A 22,458-nucleotide genomic window follows, 5' to 3' on the forward strand; every position below is an offset into this window, starting at 1 on the left:
TTCCTATTCCCACTCTGGAGGACTAGTTCTAATTGTTGAATCCAATTATCTGTCTTTCAGGATCGTCCTACTCAGTGGTTTCCTCAAACAAAAGCACTTTAATAGGCGGTCGAGGAAGACAGTGTAGCCTATTCAAGACAGCCATCCACCACAGTTACAGAAAAGCAGCGGTGAGGGCTGCTTCTGGCTCGGCGGGCCTCTTCTCTCCCCCAGGAGGCCAGGTACCAACACAGCCCCAAATGCAGCAGCAAGACCACGGGAAGACAGCACAGGACCCGGACTCTGGCCTTACCTTCCAGAACCACTGAATCACAGGGTGGTTCGGGCAGTAGCCGTTCTTGTAAATAGAATGTTGTCGCCAGTCGTTCACATCCACGTCGCCAAGGCCGCACATCAGCAACTGGGAGGGAGATGGACCAGATTTACCCAGAGGTAAACAGGGCACACCGTGAAAGCCGAAGAAATACACCGGAGAAAAGGCCTCTTCTCAGTGCCGGCATCACGTCACGTGCAAAGCAAGATAAGCCAGCGACCCATAAAAACAAATGCAGGGGAATACGTCTTCCACATCCTACCTGCCCCTGCAGATCAGAGACTGAGGGGTAACGAGGGAGACCCGACTCTAAAGCTTGTACAGGCCACCACGTTTCATGCTGGAAATTAGAAGTCCCAATCAATCACCTTCCCCGCCCCTCAAATCGCAGCTCGGTGCTCGTGGATTTTCTTACGCTCCATTTACATCTGCTCTTTCGTTACCCTGGCTGTTTCCTCTTCTGAGAGGTTATCTGTCTCAACAGTTGAAAATAACCTCCCCACCCACAGTAGAATTAGTGCTTTATGACAGCAAGAACTCATCTTCCCGGACCGATCCACCAGGTGAGGGCAATCACCTCACCTGCCTGGTGGCCCACGGCTGCAGACCTGTCCTAGCGCTATAATCGCAGCTCTGACTCACCAGTCTTGGGTCCACTTTTCTTATCACCTAACCCTCCTAACGAAGGAATGGTACTCCCGCAGAGGTGCCAGCGTACAGTGGAAAAAGAACGAATCCAGAGGCCTGAAAACCGGGTTCATGGGCCTGACTGTGACAAGACCCTGTGAGGTCATTAACCTCTCCCTGCCTCAGTCGCCCCACCTGCCAAACAAAGGGCTTCCTCTACGTGATGTCTGTGACATCATCTATCTGGATGTTTCCATTTTAAGGTAAAAGAACAAAAGCCAGTCTACGGGAGACACGTCACTGGACAAATGGCCGGAGTCCTGTCAACAGCCTCTCAGCAGACAAAGCCTTCCTCCTCCTGTTTCTCTCAACATAAGGCGGAGAGACTCCTTTGCTTTTCAGGTTCCAAGTTCTCATCCACACCGACACAAAGAAGCTGGCACCAGCTACCATGAAACCACCTCCTGCCACTACCTTCTTGCCTCTGCCGGGCTTTCACTCCGCAGCACGGAGTTCAGGGTCTTCCACTTCGATTTCACGGAGCCCCCTGCTCTACAGCCCCTCGGGGTCGCCCACCCCCTGGCCGAGTCCCCACTCGGCTGCCACGGTGGGTGCGTGGAGGACCGGGGTCCTCAGCCAGCCCCACCCTGGGAGCAGGGTGCTGCCACCGCAGCTCCAGGCTGTGAACCCAGCTCAGCGAGCCTCCCCCTGTCTGCTGCGTCCCTGATCTGCCCTCTCCCGGGCAAGGAAGCTACAGGTGACTATTTCTGCTATCCCCTGGTCCCTGATCGGCAAACAAGCAAGCCCCTAAGAGACCCGCAGGAGAATTCACCTAAGCTTACTCGCTAGGACATTATGGATCAGAGAATACTAAAATACCAAGTTGGGAAGTAATGAGATACTTTAAAAAAATCTCCTTTACAGAAAATGTTTACAGTACAAACCTCCAGTTCATTTTCATCAAAAATTTTAATCAAATCAATAGGAAGCAGTTCCGTGAATCCCTGAAAGAAAAAAAGAAAAGCACGCTCAACACCTTTTTCCTCGAAAGAGACAAATTTTACAGGATAAACAAGCTTATTTTGGTTAGCCAGGAAAAATACACCGTTCACTGACGATTTATATGACAGTATGCAGTAATTTTAGTTCAGATAAAAACAGCAGAGTCACAAAATGAAAGTTTAAAAAGCAGTAAACTCCAGAAGATCCAGGTACTTGAGTAATTTTTGAAATGTTATAAAAATATGGGTTGCTGCAGGCAGGCGGATTCCAAAAGCCACTTATGACACGTTGCTGTGAGTCAGGGTGTTCTCAAAGGCACAGGCCACAGACGCGCAAGCGGACCATTTAAAAATAAGGCAAAGATGAAATACGAGAGGAGGCGGTGTGATGGGTGGAAAGGAGCCAGGGAGCACAGACAGCCTGCCCCGGTCCCCAGGCTAGGCACCACTGACTAGTCAGTGACCTAGGACGGACGCTCCGTGTCGCTGGGCCTCGCGTGTGGCCAGTTTCTGAAAGTGTGATCACCTGGGACAGGGCCGGGTAGGTTTCTCGTGTAAATACAGCATGAACCCTGCTGTTCTCCGGCGCCTCTAACTCACACGTTTCACCCTAAGTCCTGGAGTTTTTCTGAGTGTTCTGCCTGGGCTGGCGCTATATTCACCACGAGCAGGTAACTGAACTGGGGTGAACTTAAGAGAGCATCGCCCAGCGAGAGCCCTGCATCGATCGGTTCTTGTAATGTGCAGCTGGGACTTGTTCGCTTTAAGTAACTAATATCCATTATCAGGATTTAAAAAGGAATTGCGCTTTGGGTCAAAGGGAGCCGGTTTTTAAAACGAGGAAGCCCCTATTCTCTGCGAGGGGCCTCCCTCCTCAGGGGCCTGGGAGTATCACTGACATTAAATACTTGGGTCTGAGTAGTAACCACTTCACACTTTAATAAGGTGAGGAATTATTCAGATAGCCACGAGGAAAGGGCAGGGGATTTAAAAAAAAAGAAAAAAGAAAAAGAAGTTCAACCAATGAGGCGGAAGGCATTATCACGGAGGCATGGCGTGACTGGAAACTGTCCCGAGTCCTCGCATTTCTTAGAACCCGTCACTGCAGCAAAAGGCAGAGATGCTCCCAGCCTTCCCCGGGGACCACCAAAAGCTGCAGGATGATGGTTCTAGCCTCTGTGGGGGAACCTGCCCTTCTGGGTCAAGTCTGTAAAGATTTCTCTTTCAAAACAGTTAAGGCAAATTAAAACAGAAGAGCAGCAAAGCCGGAAAACACTGACCAAAAAAAAACAGACGAAAAGGTGGCAGCGCAGTGGCTCAACGCTCCTGCCCTGGAGACTGGAGATGCTGTCGGCAGCGCAGGCCTGACGTCCCTGCCCTGGGTCCCACACCCACGCCTGTCTCTGGGGGTGTGATCGCGTCTAATACCCTCCTTGCCCCCCAAGGAGGAGACCCGTCCTCTTTCAACCTAAAGGCACAGGCAAGACTCCCGGAGAACACGACTTACCTCCAAGAAGGCGTTCATTTGCTTTTGGACCCTGTTCACGAATCTCCACTGGATGACTAGGCTGTGGGAGGAAAACGGACAGCCCTTAACCATGTTGCTCATCACTGGTGTGCAGTTCTTTCCCCCCAGCCGCGACTGCTTCTCGTTAAGCGGGGCGGGGAGAAAAGCCCGACGGCGGCCAAGGAGAAGGAGGGTATATGCTGTGGTACACGCTGCTCGTTCATGGACTCTTTCGAGAATAATGAGCACATGTGGAACCTAAAATCTCACTGAGGATTTCAGAAGAAAGACTGATTTCTTTATTCCCCCCAGATCGAGGCTTCGTTTTTCAAAGCTGCTTTATAAACGTGACTGTTTGGAGAAAAAGGGAAAATGGGGTTTGAACACATATGTATATGGGCATAATGCGTGCGCACACACACACATATGTACACACCCACATTTATGTACAAACATGTACATATTTTTAAGGGGAATACCCACTACAACGTATTTTATCATATGATAATTCATTCTAGTATTCAACGTACTGATTTTCAAGGATGACATATAATTTATCAGTACGTTACCACGAATACTCTTATACCAACACTTGGAGGATTAACGGTAAAATCTCTGAGTCACGGACAGCCACTGAAACCACATTCCCCGTGACAACATTTAGTGTACAGCAGAATTTACTGCCAGGCGAATCCACTCTGGATTCCACCTAAGGCATTCTGTCACGAAATAGCACAAGGACCCCGTCGTGAAGGGCTCTCACATTCGAGGTGGCACCATGGCAACGGCCCTCGAGGACCAGCCTGCTGCCCACTCACTGCTCAGGATATCAGGTTTTACTGGCTGTGCTGCACTCACCAGCCCGACAGCCTACTTGCACCAGAGGATACGGGTGGCAGGGAGCAGCCGGGGATTTCTATCCCCTTTTTGCAGTGAAGCTAGTGGAGGCGCCCCGCAATTTGAAACCTAAAAGAATTAACTGCAAAGAACGACGTACAACGTGTATCACAAGGTGCAAATACTCAGTCTTTCAAACCCAGTCACCCTGGGGTGTTGTTAAAAATCTATTCGAAGTCTACACTTTCTGAATGAAGACAACGGTGCCCGTCAGGACGTCGTCTGCTTGCTGAGACTGTCCAAGCTCAGCACAAGCGCCAATTGAGGTGAACAGGCAAGAAATGTAGTATCTTACTTCTAGTTTTTGATTAAGTGTAGCAAGCTTTCAACTTGCAAGTGGAGAAGTCCACGCTTTGTCAGGGTCTCTAAGTAGAGACGCCTGATTAGAGAGGAGAGTAGGTTTTTTGTTTTTTTTTGGCAGATGCTAAGGAAGGATGCTAAGATCCTCAGCCAATTCTCTGAATTCAAGTCCTGTGATCAACTATGATGAGAGAGGACGGAACCCGGCTTGTTGAAATGGAGTTCTGAATGCAAACAAGGAGCCCAGGCCATGGCTGTAACCCACTAGATGAGCAGAAACTAGGATCCGGGAGCCAACCACCGTTAACGCTGACCTCGATCCTGTTTGAGGGCTAGCAAGGGCAACCTGGCAATCCTTGGAAGATACCAGAACGGTGAGCTCGAGGCATACGTATACACCAAAGGAGAAAATGTAAGCTGTCCAACTGTACCTTCTGACCAGTACAGACCCCTAGGGTTACCCAACAGCTAGATTTCCAAGGGGCTCAACATTTTGTCCCACCAAAGGACGCTGAGATTAAGAAAATTACAAACAGCAGGAACAATTCTTCATGTGTCCATGTGCTGAATTCTCCATATCCATTTTAACTCTTCTCCTACATTTTCATTACGGAAAAGAGGTCAGGAGAGAGATGGACTATGTTCTCTTTGGTTGTTCCCAATTTTACCCCACTGCTCCATTGTTGTAATCCTCAATTTTAGACGAGATGCCCACAGGCTCCCAGAGTATTTGCCAAGTTACTCAACAGTGGCCCCTTTCTCTCCTCCCACTGCTCCTCTGTATGGCAGCAACACGAAAGTCATGACGCAAGTCAAACTTTGCATCCCATAATTCAGCTTCCTATTAGGCCAAGCCTGAAAGGAACTCATACTGTTAAAAGTGTGTCCATAATCTGCACGAACTGTTCTGGCAAAGGACGGCAACCGAACATGCTGTTCAGTTTAATAAAAGAAAAGGCTGTAAGTAAGTGTGTACGTACTCAATGTATTCCCTTTTGTTTTCATTTGTTACCATTATTTCTGACCCATTGGGCTTCAGATCCACTTGATATGTCTGTAATTACAAAGATAGAACAACATCACCATCATGAAGTTACTGTGCATATCATCACTGAGTAATAACGTCTTACTGTAAAAGGAAGATAAGTAAAATTTATTCAGAACTCTTTCCCAGCAGATGGGCTCTGTGTCCAAGAGAATGTCTAATGAGGCTTTTAAATTGTTAAAATGCTACACACTTAAAGATGTTATCATTGAAGGCAAATTATTTTATGGTTATTTATGAGTTTTAATTATTCTTCATACATTAGCAACAACGGAGAACAACAATTTTTCCATCTGCTATTGACTTATCAAGAAATGTAATTATCTTTAACAGAAAAGATAGGATACAACCATCAAGACTGCAGAGATCCAGATTTGTTGCTGAAAATTAGATTTTATAGCCATAAAAAAAAGATATGTGGAATTTCTTTCAAAGGAGCAAAACACAGGGACTTAAAAAAAGAAAGATGCTGAGAAAGTCAGGCTGAGGGATGGATTCACCTGCCACCCCTGGGAACCTCAGGCTTTGATGTGCATCCAGACACCACCTCCTGGCTCATCAGCCCCGAAAGCCCCCCCCCACCTCAGAGTGAGCCAGGAGTGAAAAGAGCAAAGCAGCTGAACTCGAGGCACAGCCTTCTCCTCTGCTCTGAGCCAGCCCTGGCTTAACATCAAAGTGTATAAAGCAATAAGTAGCAAAAGGGAAGGGAAGGGAAGGAAGAGGCCTACTGACCTAACAAATAAAATGTTTACTCTCATGGATATTCCAGGGAAATAAAAAGGAAAAAAATACCACTCACAGCTCCCCTATTCAAAGGTAACCACATGTGTGTTCTGGTGGGATTCCTTGTGGTCTTTTTTCCCACATCCACCCAGCTACATCTGAGAGGAAGCCAAGCCAAGCCTGAGGGAGAGGGTTCTCCAGAGTAAGCATCCAGGCTGCATCCATCACAAGGGACACAGATTCAAACCTGCAACAGATCTCCTGCTTTGGCAGAGGTCCCTTTTCAGGGACCCCTCCCCAGCCCTGCCACACACGCGCGGGACAGATGGCCTCTCTGGCCTCAGTATCAGATCCTGTTCCTCTCCGAACGTTTTCTCTGATGATGCACTTGATTACTGTTCCTTTTCACATGGAGACAGCCTTTTCAATCAAAGCCCACTGATCCTCTGTCTCGGCCCTTCATATTTTCTTCTCTGTCCTTTTTTTTTTTGTTATTCGGGAAGGGATCTCGTTTCCCTCCCACGTGACTGAGCTCCACTTTCCACAACATCAATTCAACGTTTTTACTGTCTGCAGTACGGACTTTATTTTTTTATTTTTTAACATCTTTATTGGAGTATAGTTGCTTTACAATGTTGTGTTAATTTCTGCTGTACAACAAAGTGAATCAGCTGTATGTATACATATATCCGCATATCCCCTCCCTCTTGCATCTCCCTCCCACCCTCCCTATCCCACTCCTCTAGGTGGTCATAAAGCACCAAGCTGATCTCCCTGTGCTATGCAGCTGTTTCCCACTAGCTATCGGTTTTACATTTGGTAGTGTAATATGTCAATGCTACTCTCTCACTTCGTCCCAGCTTACCCTTCCCCCTCCCCGTGTCCTCAAGTCCATTCTCTATGTCTGCGTCTTTATTCCTGTCCTGCCCTAAGGTTCTTCAGAACCAATTTCTTTTTTTAGATGCCATATATATGTGTTAGCATATGATGTTTGTTTTTCTCTTTCTGATGTACTTCACTCTGTATGACAGACGCTAGGTCCATCCACCTCACTACAAATAACTCAATTTAGTTTCTTTTTATGGCTGAGTAATATTCCATTGTATATATGTGCCACATCTTCTTTATCCATTCATCTGTCAATGGATATTAAGGTTGCCTCCATGTCCTGACTATTGTAAATAGTGCTGCAATGAACATTGTGGTACATGGCTCTTTTTGAATTATGGTTTTCTCAGGGTATATGCCAGGAAGGAGGCATGGAGGGAACCTACCTCAACATAATAAAGGCCACATATGACAAACCCACTGGCAACATCATTCTCAATGGTGAAAAACTGAAACCATTCCCTCTAAGATCAGGAGCAAGACAAGGTTGTCCACTCTCACCACTATTATTCAACATAGTTTTGGAAGTTTCAGCCACAGCAATCAGAGAAGAAAAAGAAATAAAAGAAATCCAAATCAGAAAAGACATAAAACTGTTACTGTTTGCAGATGACATGATACTATACATAGAGAATCCTAAAGGTGCTACCAGAAGACTACTAGAGCTAATCAATGAATTTGGTAAAGTAGCAGGATACAAAATTAATGCACAGAAATCTCTAGCATTCTTATACAGTAATGACAAAAAATACGAAAGAGAAATTAAGGAAATACTCCCATTTACCACTGCAACAAAAAGAATAAAATACCCAGGGATAAACCTACCTAAGGAGACAAAAGACCTGTCTGCAGAAAACTATAAGACACTGATGAAAGAAAGATGATACAAACGGAGAGATATACCATGTTCTTGGATTGGAAGAATCAACATTGTGAAAATGACTATACTATCCAAAGCAATCTACAGATTCAATGGAATCCCTATCAAAGTACCACTGGCATTTTCCACAGAACTAGAACAAAAAATTTCACAATTTGTATGGAAACACAAAAGACCCCGGAGAGCCAAAGCAATCTTGAGAAAGAAAAACGGAGCTGGAGGAATCAGGTTCCCTGACTTCAGACTATACTACAAAGCAATGGTAATCAAGACAGTATGGTACTGGCACAAAAACAGAAATATAGATCAATGGAACAGGATAGAAAGCCCAGAGATAAACCCACGCACACATGGTCACCTTATCTTTGATAAAGGAGGCGAGAATATACAATGGAGAAAATACAGCCTCTTCAATAAGTGGTGCTGGGAAAACTGGACAGCTACATGTAAAAGAATGAAATTGGAACACTTCCTAACACCATACACAAAAATAAACTCAAAATGGATTAAAGACCTAAATGTAAGGCCAGACACGATAAAACTCTTAGAGCAAAACATAGGCAGAACACTCTATGACATAAATCACAGCAAGATCCTTTTTGACTCACCTCCTAGAGGAATGGAAATAAAAACAAAAATAAACAAATGGGACCTAATGAAACTTAAAAGCTTTTGCACAGCAAAGGAAACCATAAACAAGACAAGAAGACAACCCTCAGAATGGGAGAAAATATTTGCAAATGCAGTACGGACTTTAATTGCTACTATATTTTTACTCTTCTTCAAATCTTTCCCTCCTGCCGGGTGCCCCCTTCCGGCTGCTGTCTTCCATTCCATCCAGTTGCCCCCCGTGGTGACCTGCTCCTGTCCTGCGCAGGTCGTGGCACTTTTTTGAAGATATTAAACAGTTCCACTTAGGGAGTGGGATGGGAGGTCTCTTATAGTAAAACATCTTTAGTTCTTTGACATTTATTTGGAAGTCTGTAAGCAGTACTCATTTACACTTTTGTAGTCGATTATCTGGGGGTCTGTAGTCAGTATTCATTTACACTTTTGTAATATTTTTTAATAAGACAGTTTTTCTTTCTCCCCCCGTTTATTCCTCGAAGATTGTCTTGCCGTTCCCTTCCATGATGAGATTTTTCTATCAGATCCACACCAACTGACAAGTTAATAAATCCAAGCCCGGTTCTGGATTTTGAGAGGCTTTCAGTACAGTTCAGCTGTGCTAGAACAGAATGTTTTCTGGGAGCTGCAGTTTCCAGAGCTACTGAATGAGAGGGTCAACCACAGATGAGACAGGGTGGGGAGGGGAAAGGAGAAAAACACTTCTGGCGCCTCCAAAAGCAGCCCCTAGTGATGAAAACTGGCAGAATCAGCCAGCACTGCTGAGCGTAGAGAAACGGTTCTTATCAGTGCTGGTGGTGAGGATCTAACTGGTTCAACCTTTTGAAAAGATAATTTGGCAACAGGAGTCAAGATTTTAATGTGCATATATGCCTCTTCCTAATAATTTCTCTCTTAGGACTTATACCAAGAGAAAGAAATTGGTCAAGTGTACAAAACGTACATTCCAGGATTATACTCATCGTACTGTTTACAGAGTGAAATACTGAGATAGCCCAGATGCCGACCACGAGGGCACGGTTAAAAAAGGTACAGTCTGTGAAACGGAATTCGGTGTAGCCATTAAAATGGTATTTACTGACATGGAAAGGTACCTACAATATATTAAGTTAAAACTGTATACACTGTACAATTCCATTTCTGTTAAAAAGATAAAACCTTGTGTGTGTGTTTACAGAGAATCATTCTGGAAGATACAAATCAAAATTTTACTTGTGATTTTTCTCTAGGTGGTAGGAACTATGAGTGACTTTAATATGTGTTTATTGTACTGACTTTATTTTTATTACTAAGATTAATATTTTGCAATCAGATAAATAAAATTGTTTTTGAAAGAAAAAAAGAAAAAATAACAAGACCGGACCATACTCTCTGTGCTGAGTAAGGAATCGACGGCTGGGGCAGCCGTGGGTCACATGGTTTCTCCGGGTAGGCAGGGAAGGGGGCCTCCAGGCCTGCTCCCTAAGCTGCTCCCTTAGAGGAAATCCTCCCCAAGCCCTAGGGGCCTCTCAGTCAGGCTTCCGCTGGTGTTCCACCCCCATCTCCCTCTCCTCACACACCACTTGTGGGCTGCTGTTCAAATTCCACTTTTTAAATTTTTTTTTGGCTGCGTTGGGTCTTCGTTGCTGCATGCAGGCTTTCTCTAGTTGCGGCGAGCGGGGGCTACTCTTTGTTGCGGTGCGCGGGCTTCTCATTGCGGTGGCTTCTCTTGTTGCAGAGCACAGGCTCTAGGAGTGCTTCAGGGCTTCAGTAGCTGCAGAACGTGGGCTCAGTAGTTGCGGCACGCAGGCCCTAGAGTGCAGGCTCAGTAGTTGTGGAGCGTGGGCTCTGAGGTGCGCAGGCTTCAGTAGTTGTGCCACACGGGCATAGCTACTCCGCGGCATGTGGGACCTTCCTGGACCAGGGATTGAACCTGTGTCCCCTGCACTGGCAGGCGGACCCTTAACCACTGTGCTACCAGGGAAGTCCCAAATTCCACTTTTTAAATATAGTTCTTGTCTTGTGTCTGAACTCCTTCCTCAAGGACCCAACATGAAGACACTAACCCAGTGCCTGGCACACAGAAGGGGGTTAATAAGTGCTCGTAGAAAAAAACTGCACTTTCTTGCAGTCTCCTGGCCCAAGTATGAACTCCTCTCTCTTCTTCGTAAAGACCACAAAGATCAGAGGAAGCTCCGGGATGCACCTCTCACAGAACTGGACCCCTCTTCTGTGGCAAGTGACAACTTCAGATTCACACACACCTCCCCGATCTTCCTCAGATGCTTTATGACAAATGTCTGAGGAGTCCACCAAGAAACTGTCTAGGTCAAATCGGGTATCCTGGACCCAGGCAGAGGAAGGCCTGACTGCTTCTGCTCGTGTTACTGGGCGCTGTCCTCATCCTCCCCAGCCTCTCCCAGCGGCCGGCCCACCTTTCTGCTTTCATGCTTCCTGCAGCTGCCACCAGCCCCACTGCCTTCACCTGGTCTTTGAGGAACTACCTCCTCACTGGGGTCTTGGTCTGGTTCTGTCCAGCTCCAGCCACGACCTCGCTCTGCCTCTCACCTCTCTCTCCTTCCTACTTCCAGTTTCTGCCTCTTCCCTTATCCCTCTCCCCAACTCAGCCTTTTTCCCCATTAATTACCCCCCAGGAGCCTTTTTAGACCCCCCAGTTGCCCCTTCCCTCCCACGCAATCTTACCAAAGAGACCCACGGTGCACCGTGTTATGTTCTGTGGCCCCCTTGGAGGACCACAGGCCATTGTAATGGCTGAGACTTCCTGTCCTCCAAGACAAAAAGTTGTCCAGTTTTTGCCCCCTAGCGGTATCGTCTCCCCAGTTGAGAATGCATATGCCTTCACCCAACTCAGGCCAGGTCCTCAAGAATTTTCCGACAGGCTGCTGCCCATTCTCTTCCCCGCCCTACTGCACAGCTTCTTGGAAGTCCACACCGCTAGCGCCTCTTCAAAGCAACCAAATCAGGCGCCGCTCTGCTGACTGCAGTCAAGAACTTCTGCTTGGCGCGGCTCTAAAAGGATGTCTCCTCCTGGTGGGGCATGCGCGTGCAGGGCTGTACGTGAGTGTATGGTTGATTCTTTCTGGCTGGCATACGACGACTGTTCAAATATTGAAGTTTGTTCATCTGAAACATTGTCAGTCGGCCCCAGAAACCAGCAGCTGCGGATTCTCACCAACCAGAAAAAAAGCAGACTGGAAAACAGAGGCAACAGCTGCAATTTCATTACATGAAGTGACAGCTGCCACCGAACGTCATGGCCTGGTATTTCTAATCATGGAATGAGAAAAAGAGCGCCTAAAAGCACTAAGGAAGGCCGATTGCACGCACATTTCACTTCTGTGGTAACTTCACTCTAGTGAAGAAATGACTTTATCTTTTTGCACAAGGAGGCGTGGGCTTCCTCTTGGGTTAGAAAATGGCAATGCACGGTCAGCAGTTTTGCAGAGGGCTGGGGGAGGGGGAGGCCTGCACAGGCCTCTGGCTGACGTCCACATTTTTGGTTCAACACCTCTATTTTGAGTGTCTACCCTGTACCAGGCACTGCCAGATGGTGAGTGCACAATGGTGAGCAAAAGGCAGACCCAGGGCAGCCATCACCGAGACTGAGTCTGACGGGAGAGAGAGAGATACTAAACACATAACCATACAAATACATGCAAAGTCACTTATGGTACCTGCCATAGGGAGACACGGAAGATACTCTGAAGTACTGTGGTCCTGGGTCAGAGCTAGCTTTGTCTGAACTGACGATGGGAGTGTGTTCCCCACTGAAGGAATGGCATGTGCAAAGGTCCTGCGGCAAGAAGGAGCTTGGTGTGTGCAAGCAGTCTCGTGGGACCAGACCCAGAAAGCATGAGGGGCAGCACTGATGCAAAATGCACCTGGAGATGAACAGGCAGGGCCCAGCCACGCAGGACTTCATGAGGCAAATTAAGGACTTGGGTCTTTATCTTGACAGTGATAAAGTGGGAAATCTCTGCATGTTTTTAGCAGAGGAATGGAATGATCATTTCACATTCTGAAAAGACCACTCTGCCATTGTAGGAGGCCAAAGGTGGATATGAAAAACCAGTTAGGAATCTACGAGAGAAGATGGTAGCTTAGGCTTGGGTACTGTTGGTGAGACAGACAAGGAGAACAGAGAGAACTGAAGAATAGTCAAAATGAACAGGGCCTGGTGATGGATTGGATGTGGGAGATGAGATCAATGTATGGCTGCTTAATTCACTCTACATTTCCTCCCAGAACGCAAAATAGATACGCTAGTTCCTCGTTAATCAGGTTTCGCTTTCGAAAAAGGAAAGCCAGTAATTTCACAAGTAGGGCACCTCATTATCTTACTCATCTCGTGAGTCTGTTTTGATGACTGCATTTACTCTACCTGATTCAATCCAAAGTCAGAAAAACCCACATTAAATGAGGAGGTTTAAGAATTGTTTTTAATGAACCATAGACATGAGCTATAACGACCATCAGAATCTTTATTAGAAGTCTACTTAAAAAATGCAAACATCTTGTGTGGTTTGTACTTATTAGGTGGAAACAGTTACATTTAACTGTAACTAAGGAAGGTTTAGTCTGCTTCTAACTTTGGCATCACTAATGTCTCCTGAACTGTGTTAAGTTAGTCATATGGATTTCTACAAGTGGATATAATATAAAGAGACCTTTTTTTTTTTGCATTTGACACCCAAGACTGATTTTACATCTTCCTTAGTTCTTTATCTCTACTCCTCCCTACATGTGTTAAAAATGCAAAGAAGACACAGTTCTAGGATGGTTAGCCATGTGTTATCCTTTGAAAATTGGCAGTTAAGACCCTTAAATATGTCCAGCTTAAAAAAGTCATTGCAATTCCAATTATTTTGTTGTCTCACACTTGGAGCTTCCATTACTTATAACATGAAAAAAAAACCTAGGCAGCATGATTCATTCCTTTGCTCACTAAGCATTTAGCAGCCATCGCTACACACCGGGCACTGGAGAAACCAAGGAGCCCTCAGGGGGCTCACAGCGGGCGGCAGGCCGGGGATGGCTAGAGGACAGAGCATTATGGCGGGGGAGGGGAGGATGGGTCGGCAAGGAGAGGGTGCCACGCAGCCAGTGACAGGGCACGGGGCGTCCTGGGGGACGCCGAGGCAGGCACCCCATGGCTGTGAAGGTGAGAGGACGGAGGTGTTGGGAGGGAAGGTAAAGGTGGGCAGCGAGGGGTCCTAAGCCATGCAGGAAAGGTTTTAATTCACACTGAAGTGCACAGGCTGGCCAGTGAAGAATGTGTGTCGAGCAGAAGAGTTACAGGTCCAGGTTTGCTCTTTAGAACCACTACATCCGGAGCATATGTGTGGAGGCATCAGAGAACGGACTGCAGCGAGGGGCGACGTAGGGACCAGGGAGACTGCTACACGACACAGCCAAGGAACCGGCAGAGCCTCAACAAGGGAAGGGTGCAGACAAGGGGAGCGATGAGCAGGCTGGGGCTAGAGGACGCAGTGACCGGCTGGACACGGAGGGAGAGGGACGATTCCAAGGGGACTCCAGTTTCAGGCCGGAGGGGAGGGTGTGGCCACTGGTTAGACCGGAGTGGAGATCGGGGGTCGGGAGGACAAAGTGGCTTTTTCAGTTCGGGGACCTGTGGGTCTTTCAGGAGACACAGCTCAGGAGGCAGCCGAAGCAGGGGGAATCTGGACGCTAGAGGAAGGGTGTGGGCTGCAGGTAAGAGGCTGGCGGTGAGCAGCGCAGAGATGCGCAGAGAGAGGCCGCCCAGCGAGCGAGGGCAGGACAAGGAAAGAAGTGGGCAGGGGAGCATCGGCGTCGCGGGGCCAGCAGAGCAGCAGGGCTTAGGAGAGGTGGAAGGAGAAGAGCGGAGTGGGGAGTGGGGGGAGAAGGGGTGAAGTGGGGGTGACTTGCAGGGGCTTCAGGGGAGGGAGCAGTGGAGGAAGGAAGCAGACAAGGGCCAGAACCCATTTACATTCAGTCCTGGGCAGGGGGGCCACCGCTAACCTGGAGGGGACAGCTCTGGGCGTGGTGCAGAAGAGATTTCCCTCCCCTACCCCACGACAGGACTCCCACAAGGACAGCAGTGTCCATCGGTCTGTGAAGGTTTGGGGGCATGAAACACAGTACGGAGCGAAAAAGGATGGGGAGGGCAAAATGAGATTCTTAATGGACTCGTTGATGATTTCCATTAATCCCAGGGTCTCTCTCATTCCTGGTGCCTCAACTCAACCAACCAGGAAGGAAAGAAAACACAGACTCCCTGAGACCCACCCACTTCTGGGACTCACACGAGTGACGGTTTCCTGGCCTGAGCGGATGTAACAAGTGATTTTGGTGTGTGTGATCACGTTCCTTCGCAACAGTTTTTACCCCATGTGTCATTAATTTCTTTGTATCCAGCGGCACCAGCTTCTTTTTTCTGAGACTGCGAACCCAAGAGGGCAGGGACCTGATTTCCTTACCTCACCTATAAAACTGAGCACAGCATCGTGAAACGGCAGCCAACGTGAGCACACTTTTTGGACAGCAGAGCCAATCAATGTCATGTTCCATTAGCAACCCTTAAAACGGGCTCCATGGTCTCATGAACGCCAAGGCCACGTACACTTGGTCTGGTAGATGGGAACTCTCTCTGGGCTTTTGTGAAAGGACAGGTACCAGGGGTTGGATAATCCTGAGAAGTCCTTCCCAAAAGCACCGTTATCACCGGGGGACAAATGAACCAAAGGTTTCAGGTTGAAGACAAACACATCCTACAGAACTTGAGGATGATGATGAGAATTCCAAGAAGGCAACTTTATCTTTGAAATTGATCTTTATGGTTAATCCAGCCTTAAAGACAGTATTGGTGCAAAGCAAGAAGGAACATTAGAAGACCCTGAGCCTGCTGAGCCCCCAAAGACAAACTTCACCATGACAAGGGAACCATTAAAGCAGAGGGAAAAAAACCAAGGCCCTCCCCAGGCATCACCTACTCCTGGTCATGTATTTATAACACTAAGTAAACATTTACACCATTTTTTTGAAGTATCTAAAATTTAAAACCAAGGCACAGGGCTTCCCTGGTGGCGCAGTGGTCGAGAGTCCGCCCGCCGATGCTAGGGGACACGGGTTTGTGCCCCGGTCCGGGAAGATCCCACATGCCGCGGACCTGTGCTCCGCAACGGGAGAGGCCACAACAGTGAGAGGCCTGCATACCGCAAAAACAACAACAACAACAACAACAAAAAACCCCAAAAAACCAAGGCACAAACATTCACATTCAGATCTGCTTTAGATGTGAGAAGTAGGTGCTACTTCACACACCAGAGGCCTTAGAATGTCTCTAACTTTGCAGGAAGAGAGGCAGTTGTAATTGGGACTTGGCTTCCTGGCATGACAATAAGATACTGATACAATCAGATGATAATTAGCAAAGACTCAAAGAAGCAAAGACTCTTTGAAAGTCAAGGGGGAGCTCGTGGGGTTACCCACACATACCTGCCCGAAGTTTTCTTCATCAATGCAAAACATAAGGTCCAGTTCAGTCGGGTCGTTTTCTAAGATCCATTTCAAAGAGTTGTAGTATTCACTATCCTACAGAAATGACACAGAAATTAAAATTAAGCGTTTTTCCCCAAAATACACACTCACTTCTTTAAATAATTATGTCCTTTAAATGTAATTCCATCCAGAATCTCAAGAAATGCCTGAGTCACTAATATGTTTCCAGCTCTACCCCAAACCTTCTCTTCCACTTTAATTTAAAAATACAAACTAAAAAACTGCTTTGGTAGTAACAGGGGTTTGTAGTTGGATCCTGTCCTCTGTCAAGAGGAAGCAGCCTGCTCTGGATGGCCGTCATAACATTACGGAACTGAACATGTAGAGATGAACATACTCCCCATCTTTTAAGAGTGAAAATATCAGAGGAAAGGAGGAAGGATAGAGAATGCTCTACCTAAATACCAATGGTTTCAAGTTACGCCCCTTCCTGTGCTTCCAGCACTCTCTGCAAGTCCCTGTGAGCAAACAGGAAGAGGCTGCCCTGGTGTCAAAGCCCAGAACACAGGCCCCGAGAGCCTGGACCCCTCTGTCTCTTGGGCAGCCCCAGGGCTTCGACGAAGACCAAACAGAACGTGTGCACCGACTGTCAACATGGCGAATAAAATTACTTTAGACTTGGAGAGAGATTTTTATACTCCTAGCTTCCTCACCATACAGTAACAAAAGCATAAAGCCTACGCTACAGGTAAAAGCTGAAGGGAAACTCGACACGGGTACCATGGATACACAGAGCTGCCCGCCCAGGGAAAACCCAGCTCAGTGGACTTGTGTGCACTGCTGGCCTTCTACTCTCCTTCCACACCCAGAGGATGAGCTGTGAGGGAAGGGTACACAGCTCATATAGCCAACTACACAACACGTACAGTCAACACGGCAGCGAGGCTGAGGGGAGGAAGATGCTTTCTGACTCAAGTGACAGAACGTGAAAGCAGAGCTGCAAACACCCCAAATGGACGAAGACGCTTCCTGATGGCCCCGTGTGTGGCTGGTGAATGGTGAGAGGTGCGAGGTGAATGGTGGGAGTACAGGTAAATTAAACGAAAAACGGAAGCAAAAGTATATCAGGAAAAGAGCATCAACTTTTGTTCTTTATAGAAAAGCCTTTCAGCTCTAAAATGGTCAGCCTAGATTAAATAAGTTAACTACGGCATGAAAACCCTAATCAAAAGCTAGCAATTAGTTTCTAACTTTTCATTCCTCTCCTACACTGTAGTAGTCCCTTACCCTTCTTCCGTATCTGGGATGAGTATAAATAGTCTTCCCTTCATCTACTGTTTTGGTCTGGCTCCCTGCCATTCTTTGAGGTCAGAAAACAGAGCGATAGCAGATGAACCTCTAAGTGTGCAGTATTAGCAGTTTTCCATGGAAAACAAGGGCAGCAATGAGGTCTCCAAATGACCCCTGGATTTAATTTGGTCAAACCAGTTCCGAGTAAGCAGAGGTAACTGAGATGTGGGTGTACCCACCCTAAATACCACGACTCTAGGAAATGTGAACAATGATTTGCTTATTAAAAAATTCAGGGAGATCAGTTAGCCTCTTGAACAATCCCTGTTGTCCATACTGAATGGCGATGCCCATAAAAATTGCTGGGACTACAGCATGGTCTCAGCTGCCTTCCCATAATGCACAAGCTGCTGGTGCGGCCCGCGGGAGTGACCTCTGTTTACTCACCACAGACTCCATGTCATTCAGAGTTATCTGCTTTCCCAGCATCATTTTGTAAAACGGTCGAATGAAGAAACCTAAAACGCGGTGAAAACTGAGTTAGTTTCAAATCTTTGACGATGCCGTGCATCCGAGCATGAAATAGAAGATTAACCTGCTTTCATCTGAATGAGAGACCAGGACAGAACAATTGAGGGTTTTCTCCAGTAAGATGAGGGCCTGGTTTGGGGCGGGGTTGGGGGAAGGGGTTTAGGAAGGCACCTCCTGACACAGGTGCCCCCGGAACCTCAGTCCTCCCCCTTCACCCTCAACTCCCATCCTCAGCGCCCCCTCCAGGTCTAACTAGCCACCCTTGCAGCCCGTTCCCGCTCCCACTGGCTTCAGTGTGGCCCTGCGGCTGAGGCTCAAAGCCCCTGCTGTCTGGGGGGGTGAAGCCACAGAAGGGAGTAGGGGCTGATCTGATGTGCAGCGTGTCTGCTCTGCCTCCAGGGCCGTTCATGGTCCCGGGAAACAAAGACACTGCTGGCCACACACCTGGGGGGCATTCGGGCTCTTCTTCTTGCAATTCCCGAGGACACGGTTACCTCCTATCTCCTTTTGCAGCAGGGACCTAGATGCCCCCATCACTATTCCAGGCAGCCTTGACTCTTGGCCCGTCCTTGCTCTTCTGAAACGATCCCAGCTTCTAAGTGCGCCAACCCCACCACAGCCTCCCGGCGAGGCTAATGCCGGTAAGGCGCTCCCCGCCAGAGACCTCCGTGTGCTCCCTTCTGCTGGACTCTGGACCCATGTTTCTCGTACCCTCCCTAGAACATCGGTCCCCTGAGGTCAGGATCTCAGCTTAAACTTCTATTTCCCCTGTAGCAACTAAGAACGTCTTCTTTCTCGGCGGAAGGTACATAACGGCCGTTCTAATAATCTATGGCATGACTTCAGTGCTGCAAATTAAAATACATTCACTGTATATACCTATACAGAGTGAGACCAGCTTCCCCCAATCAGAAAAAAGAGTGTTTACTCCTGCCACCAGCCCCGCCCCCCGTAAAAAATACAGTGTTGAAATTAGAGGATCAAAATCAGCTAGCCATTACCAGTAAAAATTTATTAAAGGAGAAAGTACACAGGGTACATCAACTAGCATAGCTAAGGTTCCACAAATGCAATTCACGTAATTCTCCTGGAAATGTCTCTCTACAGTAACTGCAGTGTCAATCTTAAATCTTGATCTGTCTTCTACTCTCAACCATTTCACACCTAAATTCTTCAAAAATATTTCTGATTCTCTTTCCTCACTGATGATCTCTGTAATGTTCTCTTAAGGGCACTACTTGTTCAATGACCAAATCCATAAGAAGTCTCTATTATAAGCCTATTGATTCAGCCAGGGAGGGGGGTTTCACTCCTGACTTCCAAGGTACCTTGAAATTCTTGGTACTTTGCATGACTTACGTGCTTTAGATAATAATGAGATTATTCTGTGCCATCTCTTTCAGCAGTGATCCCAGGGGTCAAGGTCTTAGCTGAGTTATAACACTGCTTTGAAATTATTTACAGTCTCTTCACGTTCAAAAAAATGGTAATTTGGGGACAAACAGAACAATGGCAGGATACTGGCTGAATCAGACCATTTTAATGAACTTTTCAATCAACACTTTCCATCTATCATCAAATCTAGTTCCTGCTAAAGAAATGTTATTCTGGAAAACATAGAAAATGCACAAATACAGAATGTTCTGTGTTTCACACTTAAGTTTTTCAAAAAAAAACCTTTTTCAAACTGTGTGTAGACACTATGTCTTCAGTGATCAGATTAAGATGACACCAGGAAAAAAAAAGCACCTTCATTATGGACAAAACATTAAAGAAACTACTGATTTACAGAGGGAGAACCAGTGAAGCACTTTTGCTTAAAACCTATGATGTGAAAGATAAGACACCTGATAAGAGACCACAGACAGCACTGTCCAATTTTTATTACTTCAACACTTTTTAATAACTTACCATCTAAAAGTTTCCCATGAAATACTGCCAGACCAGCAACTCTTCCAATAAAAGTGAAATAGGACAAATGATCTTCATTACAGAGGCCTGAATTGGGATTGATCTGAAGTGTGTAGTTGTCCCTTTTTAGGGAGGGAGAGAGAGAAAAAGAAAGGTGGTAAATAAATGCAATAAATAAGACATGCAAGAAATTGAATTTTCCAGTGCTGCCCATCATTAAGCTTTTACAGCGTGCCTACAAACATCCTGTACCTGACAGATAAGGCATAAAAGCTAGACAACGGGGCTTATCTGGTTAGCCCTTTTCCGTGACCAAGGACGGAGGTCTACTAGAGCTGGTGAATATGCCGTTACGTTAAACCGTGAGAAACTGGAGATCTGACTACTGCTGATCGACAAAAATCTCAATTTCATACGGTTCAGCCAAGGATTTTGGGAAGCTGAGAAGCCCCACATACCAAAGGGGCTGGACATGGATTCCCAGCTATGTGTGAGTGCAACACGTTGTCTCTGTGAGAAAGGGGGTTAACTCCCTTGAGAAGCTTTTGGTTCGGGGATTAAAATTTTTCCCAGGGGTCCAACCCCTGATCCATCTGACCAGCATTCTGCCCTGAAAGGCCTGGAGGCCACTGGTAGCAACATACGGCTGTCCCAACAGTGCAAACCTCAAGATGTTGACGTGCACCTCATCGCCCTTCGTTGATCTCACCATCAGGAGGATAGGTGGTTTGCAAAATGGGCTCCGGGGCCAGATTCTTCTGGGGGCAGCTTTGGGGATGTGGGTAAGAGGTGCAGATCTCGCCTCTGGATCCTCCCCTCCACTTCAATGGCTTTTATCAATTTTACAAAATGGGAAATTCTTGGCCGGAGCATCGGAGAAGAACACTGAGACTGCCTTCCCAAAGAGCTCCCCAGGAGACCGGCACCAGGGGGAAGACATGGGAGAACCCTTGTCCCTGCAGAGCACAGGCTGCTTTTCAAGGTCAACTGTTTTACTGGGGGCTCGGGTCCTGCCTAAGCCTTTGGAGAAGCCACAGCCTAGAGGAGGAAAGGGTGGCCTTGCAAGTAGCAATGTTTGATTCCCGAGAAAGCAATGGACTCTGCCTCGGTCTGCATGCCTGGCAGTGATGAAATCCTAATGCAAGGTGGGGTGGGCATGGTCCTTTGGATCCTAAAGGACGGGTCCTCAGTTTGCCTTTAAGTAATTTGACTTCAGAAACTATTCTTGTTCGTAAGACAACAACCTTCTGAATTCTGACAGTGACAAATTCTCCTAAATTAACATAACGTTATGAATGAAAATTGCCTTGTTCCTTACCGTTAAGTACCCAACACATTTTCAATCTCAATTACATGAACACAACAGACAAGAGAAGAATTATTTTTAGGTGTTCACAGAGTACGTTAGTTCACCATGTGGAGTCAGACCTGTTCTAGACTTATAAGGGCTGGCGGGGAGGGGCTGAAATCAGCAGTGTTAATTCACCTCTGAGTGAGCTGCTTATTCTTTCATTAAGTTTAAATTCATGAAGAATAAAACTGCTTCAGTGCGGACACCTTCTGAATGCACTCCAGACACTTACGTTGCAGAGTACTCGAACAGACCGTAATAGGGGTTGAACATCTCTTTGGACAGTAAGAAGAACCATTCTCTGGCCACGCCCCCGTAGTCCAGACCTTTTTCTGATTCAAATTCAATCCACAGCCTAGCTTTCAGGACATCTGGTCTTTTCACAGACATGATTCTCCGATAGGACTCTTCAAATATGTTATTTCTGTGAAGTTTCATTTCAAACCTATTTGGAATATCAGCCTAAAAACAAGAGAAAAAAAACCCCCACACACCATCAGACAGTAAATATACACCTTACTTCCTAACAGAAAAAAAAACAAAAACAAAGAGCAGAAATGATGGCAGCCTTCAAATAAACAAGCAATGATGAATGGTTCCAACCGAAACTCTCTCCTTTCTAGATTGTTCTTCACACAGACAGAAAGCCTATGTCAGGAGGAGACACACAGCATCCACCAGCAGGTGTCAGACTGAGCCAGCAACACGCGCTGCAGAAGAAACTATACTGAGTGAAGACAGTCATCCTCTCTCCCTTTTATAAGCAACTGTGGGGCACTTATCCGCCCACTGGCAACTGAAATATGGTCAACTCTGTACACTGTTTTAGTCAAAGAAAGGGACTATAGTCCAGGGGATTAAAACCCATAGACAATCCCCACCTGGCCAGGCTGGGACGACCCTCAGCCCTGGTAGGGACTCCAGCTGGTAGCTGTGACCATGATGCCTACAAGCTAGTTCTGTTGCCATGGGGAGTGGGACCCTGATTATCACGGCCAAGTTGTGGGAAAGCATCCCAAAGGCAACAGTTACTAAATGTGAAAATAAAAAAGCACTTGATTGAAGTTGTGAATAACTGCTTCCTGGCA

At 46.8% G+C, this 22,458-nt stretch overlaps 1 protein-coding gene across 8 annotated transcripts in view; it reads right to left on the bottom strand.

Moving 5' to 3' along the window:
- NEDD4L (NEDD4 like E3 ubiquitin protein ligase) overlaps positions 1–22,458 on the bottom strand; it is a 338,971-nt gene that overhangs the window by 11,722 nt on the left and 304,791 nt on the right. For all 8 annotated transcript variants that reach the window (XM_032654296.1, XM_032654293.1, XM_032654292.1 and 5 more), the window contains 8 exons: positions 21,603–21,832; positions 20,020–20,141; positions 18,025–18,095; positions 16,285–16,380; positions 5,626–5,699; positions 3,449–3,509; positions 1,885–1,944; positions 293–400 (listed from right to left, as the gene is read on the bottom strand). In XM_032654296.1, the coding sequence (XP_032510187.1) occupies positions 293–400; positions 1,885–1,944; positions 3,449–3,509; positions 5,626–5,699; positions 16,285–16,380; positions 18,025–18,095; positions 20,020–20,141; positions 21,603–21,832 (822 nt within the window). The remainder of the gene's footprint in view (positions 1–292; positions 401–1,884; positions 1,945–3,448; positions 3,510–5,625; positions 5,700–16,284; positions 16,381–18,024; positions 18,096–20,019; positions 20,142–21,602; positions 21,833–22,458) is intronic.

Source organism: Phocoena sinus, chromosome 14, assembly GCF_008692025.1.
Source record: "Phocoena sinus isolate mPhoSin1 chromosome 14, mPhoSin1.pri, whole genome shotgun sequence".
Classification (NCBI taxonomy): domain Eukaryota; kingdom Metazoa; phylum Chordata; class Mammalia; order Artiodactyla; family Phocoenidae; genus Phocoena; species Phocoena sinus.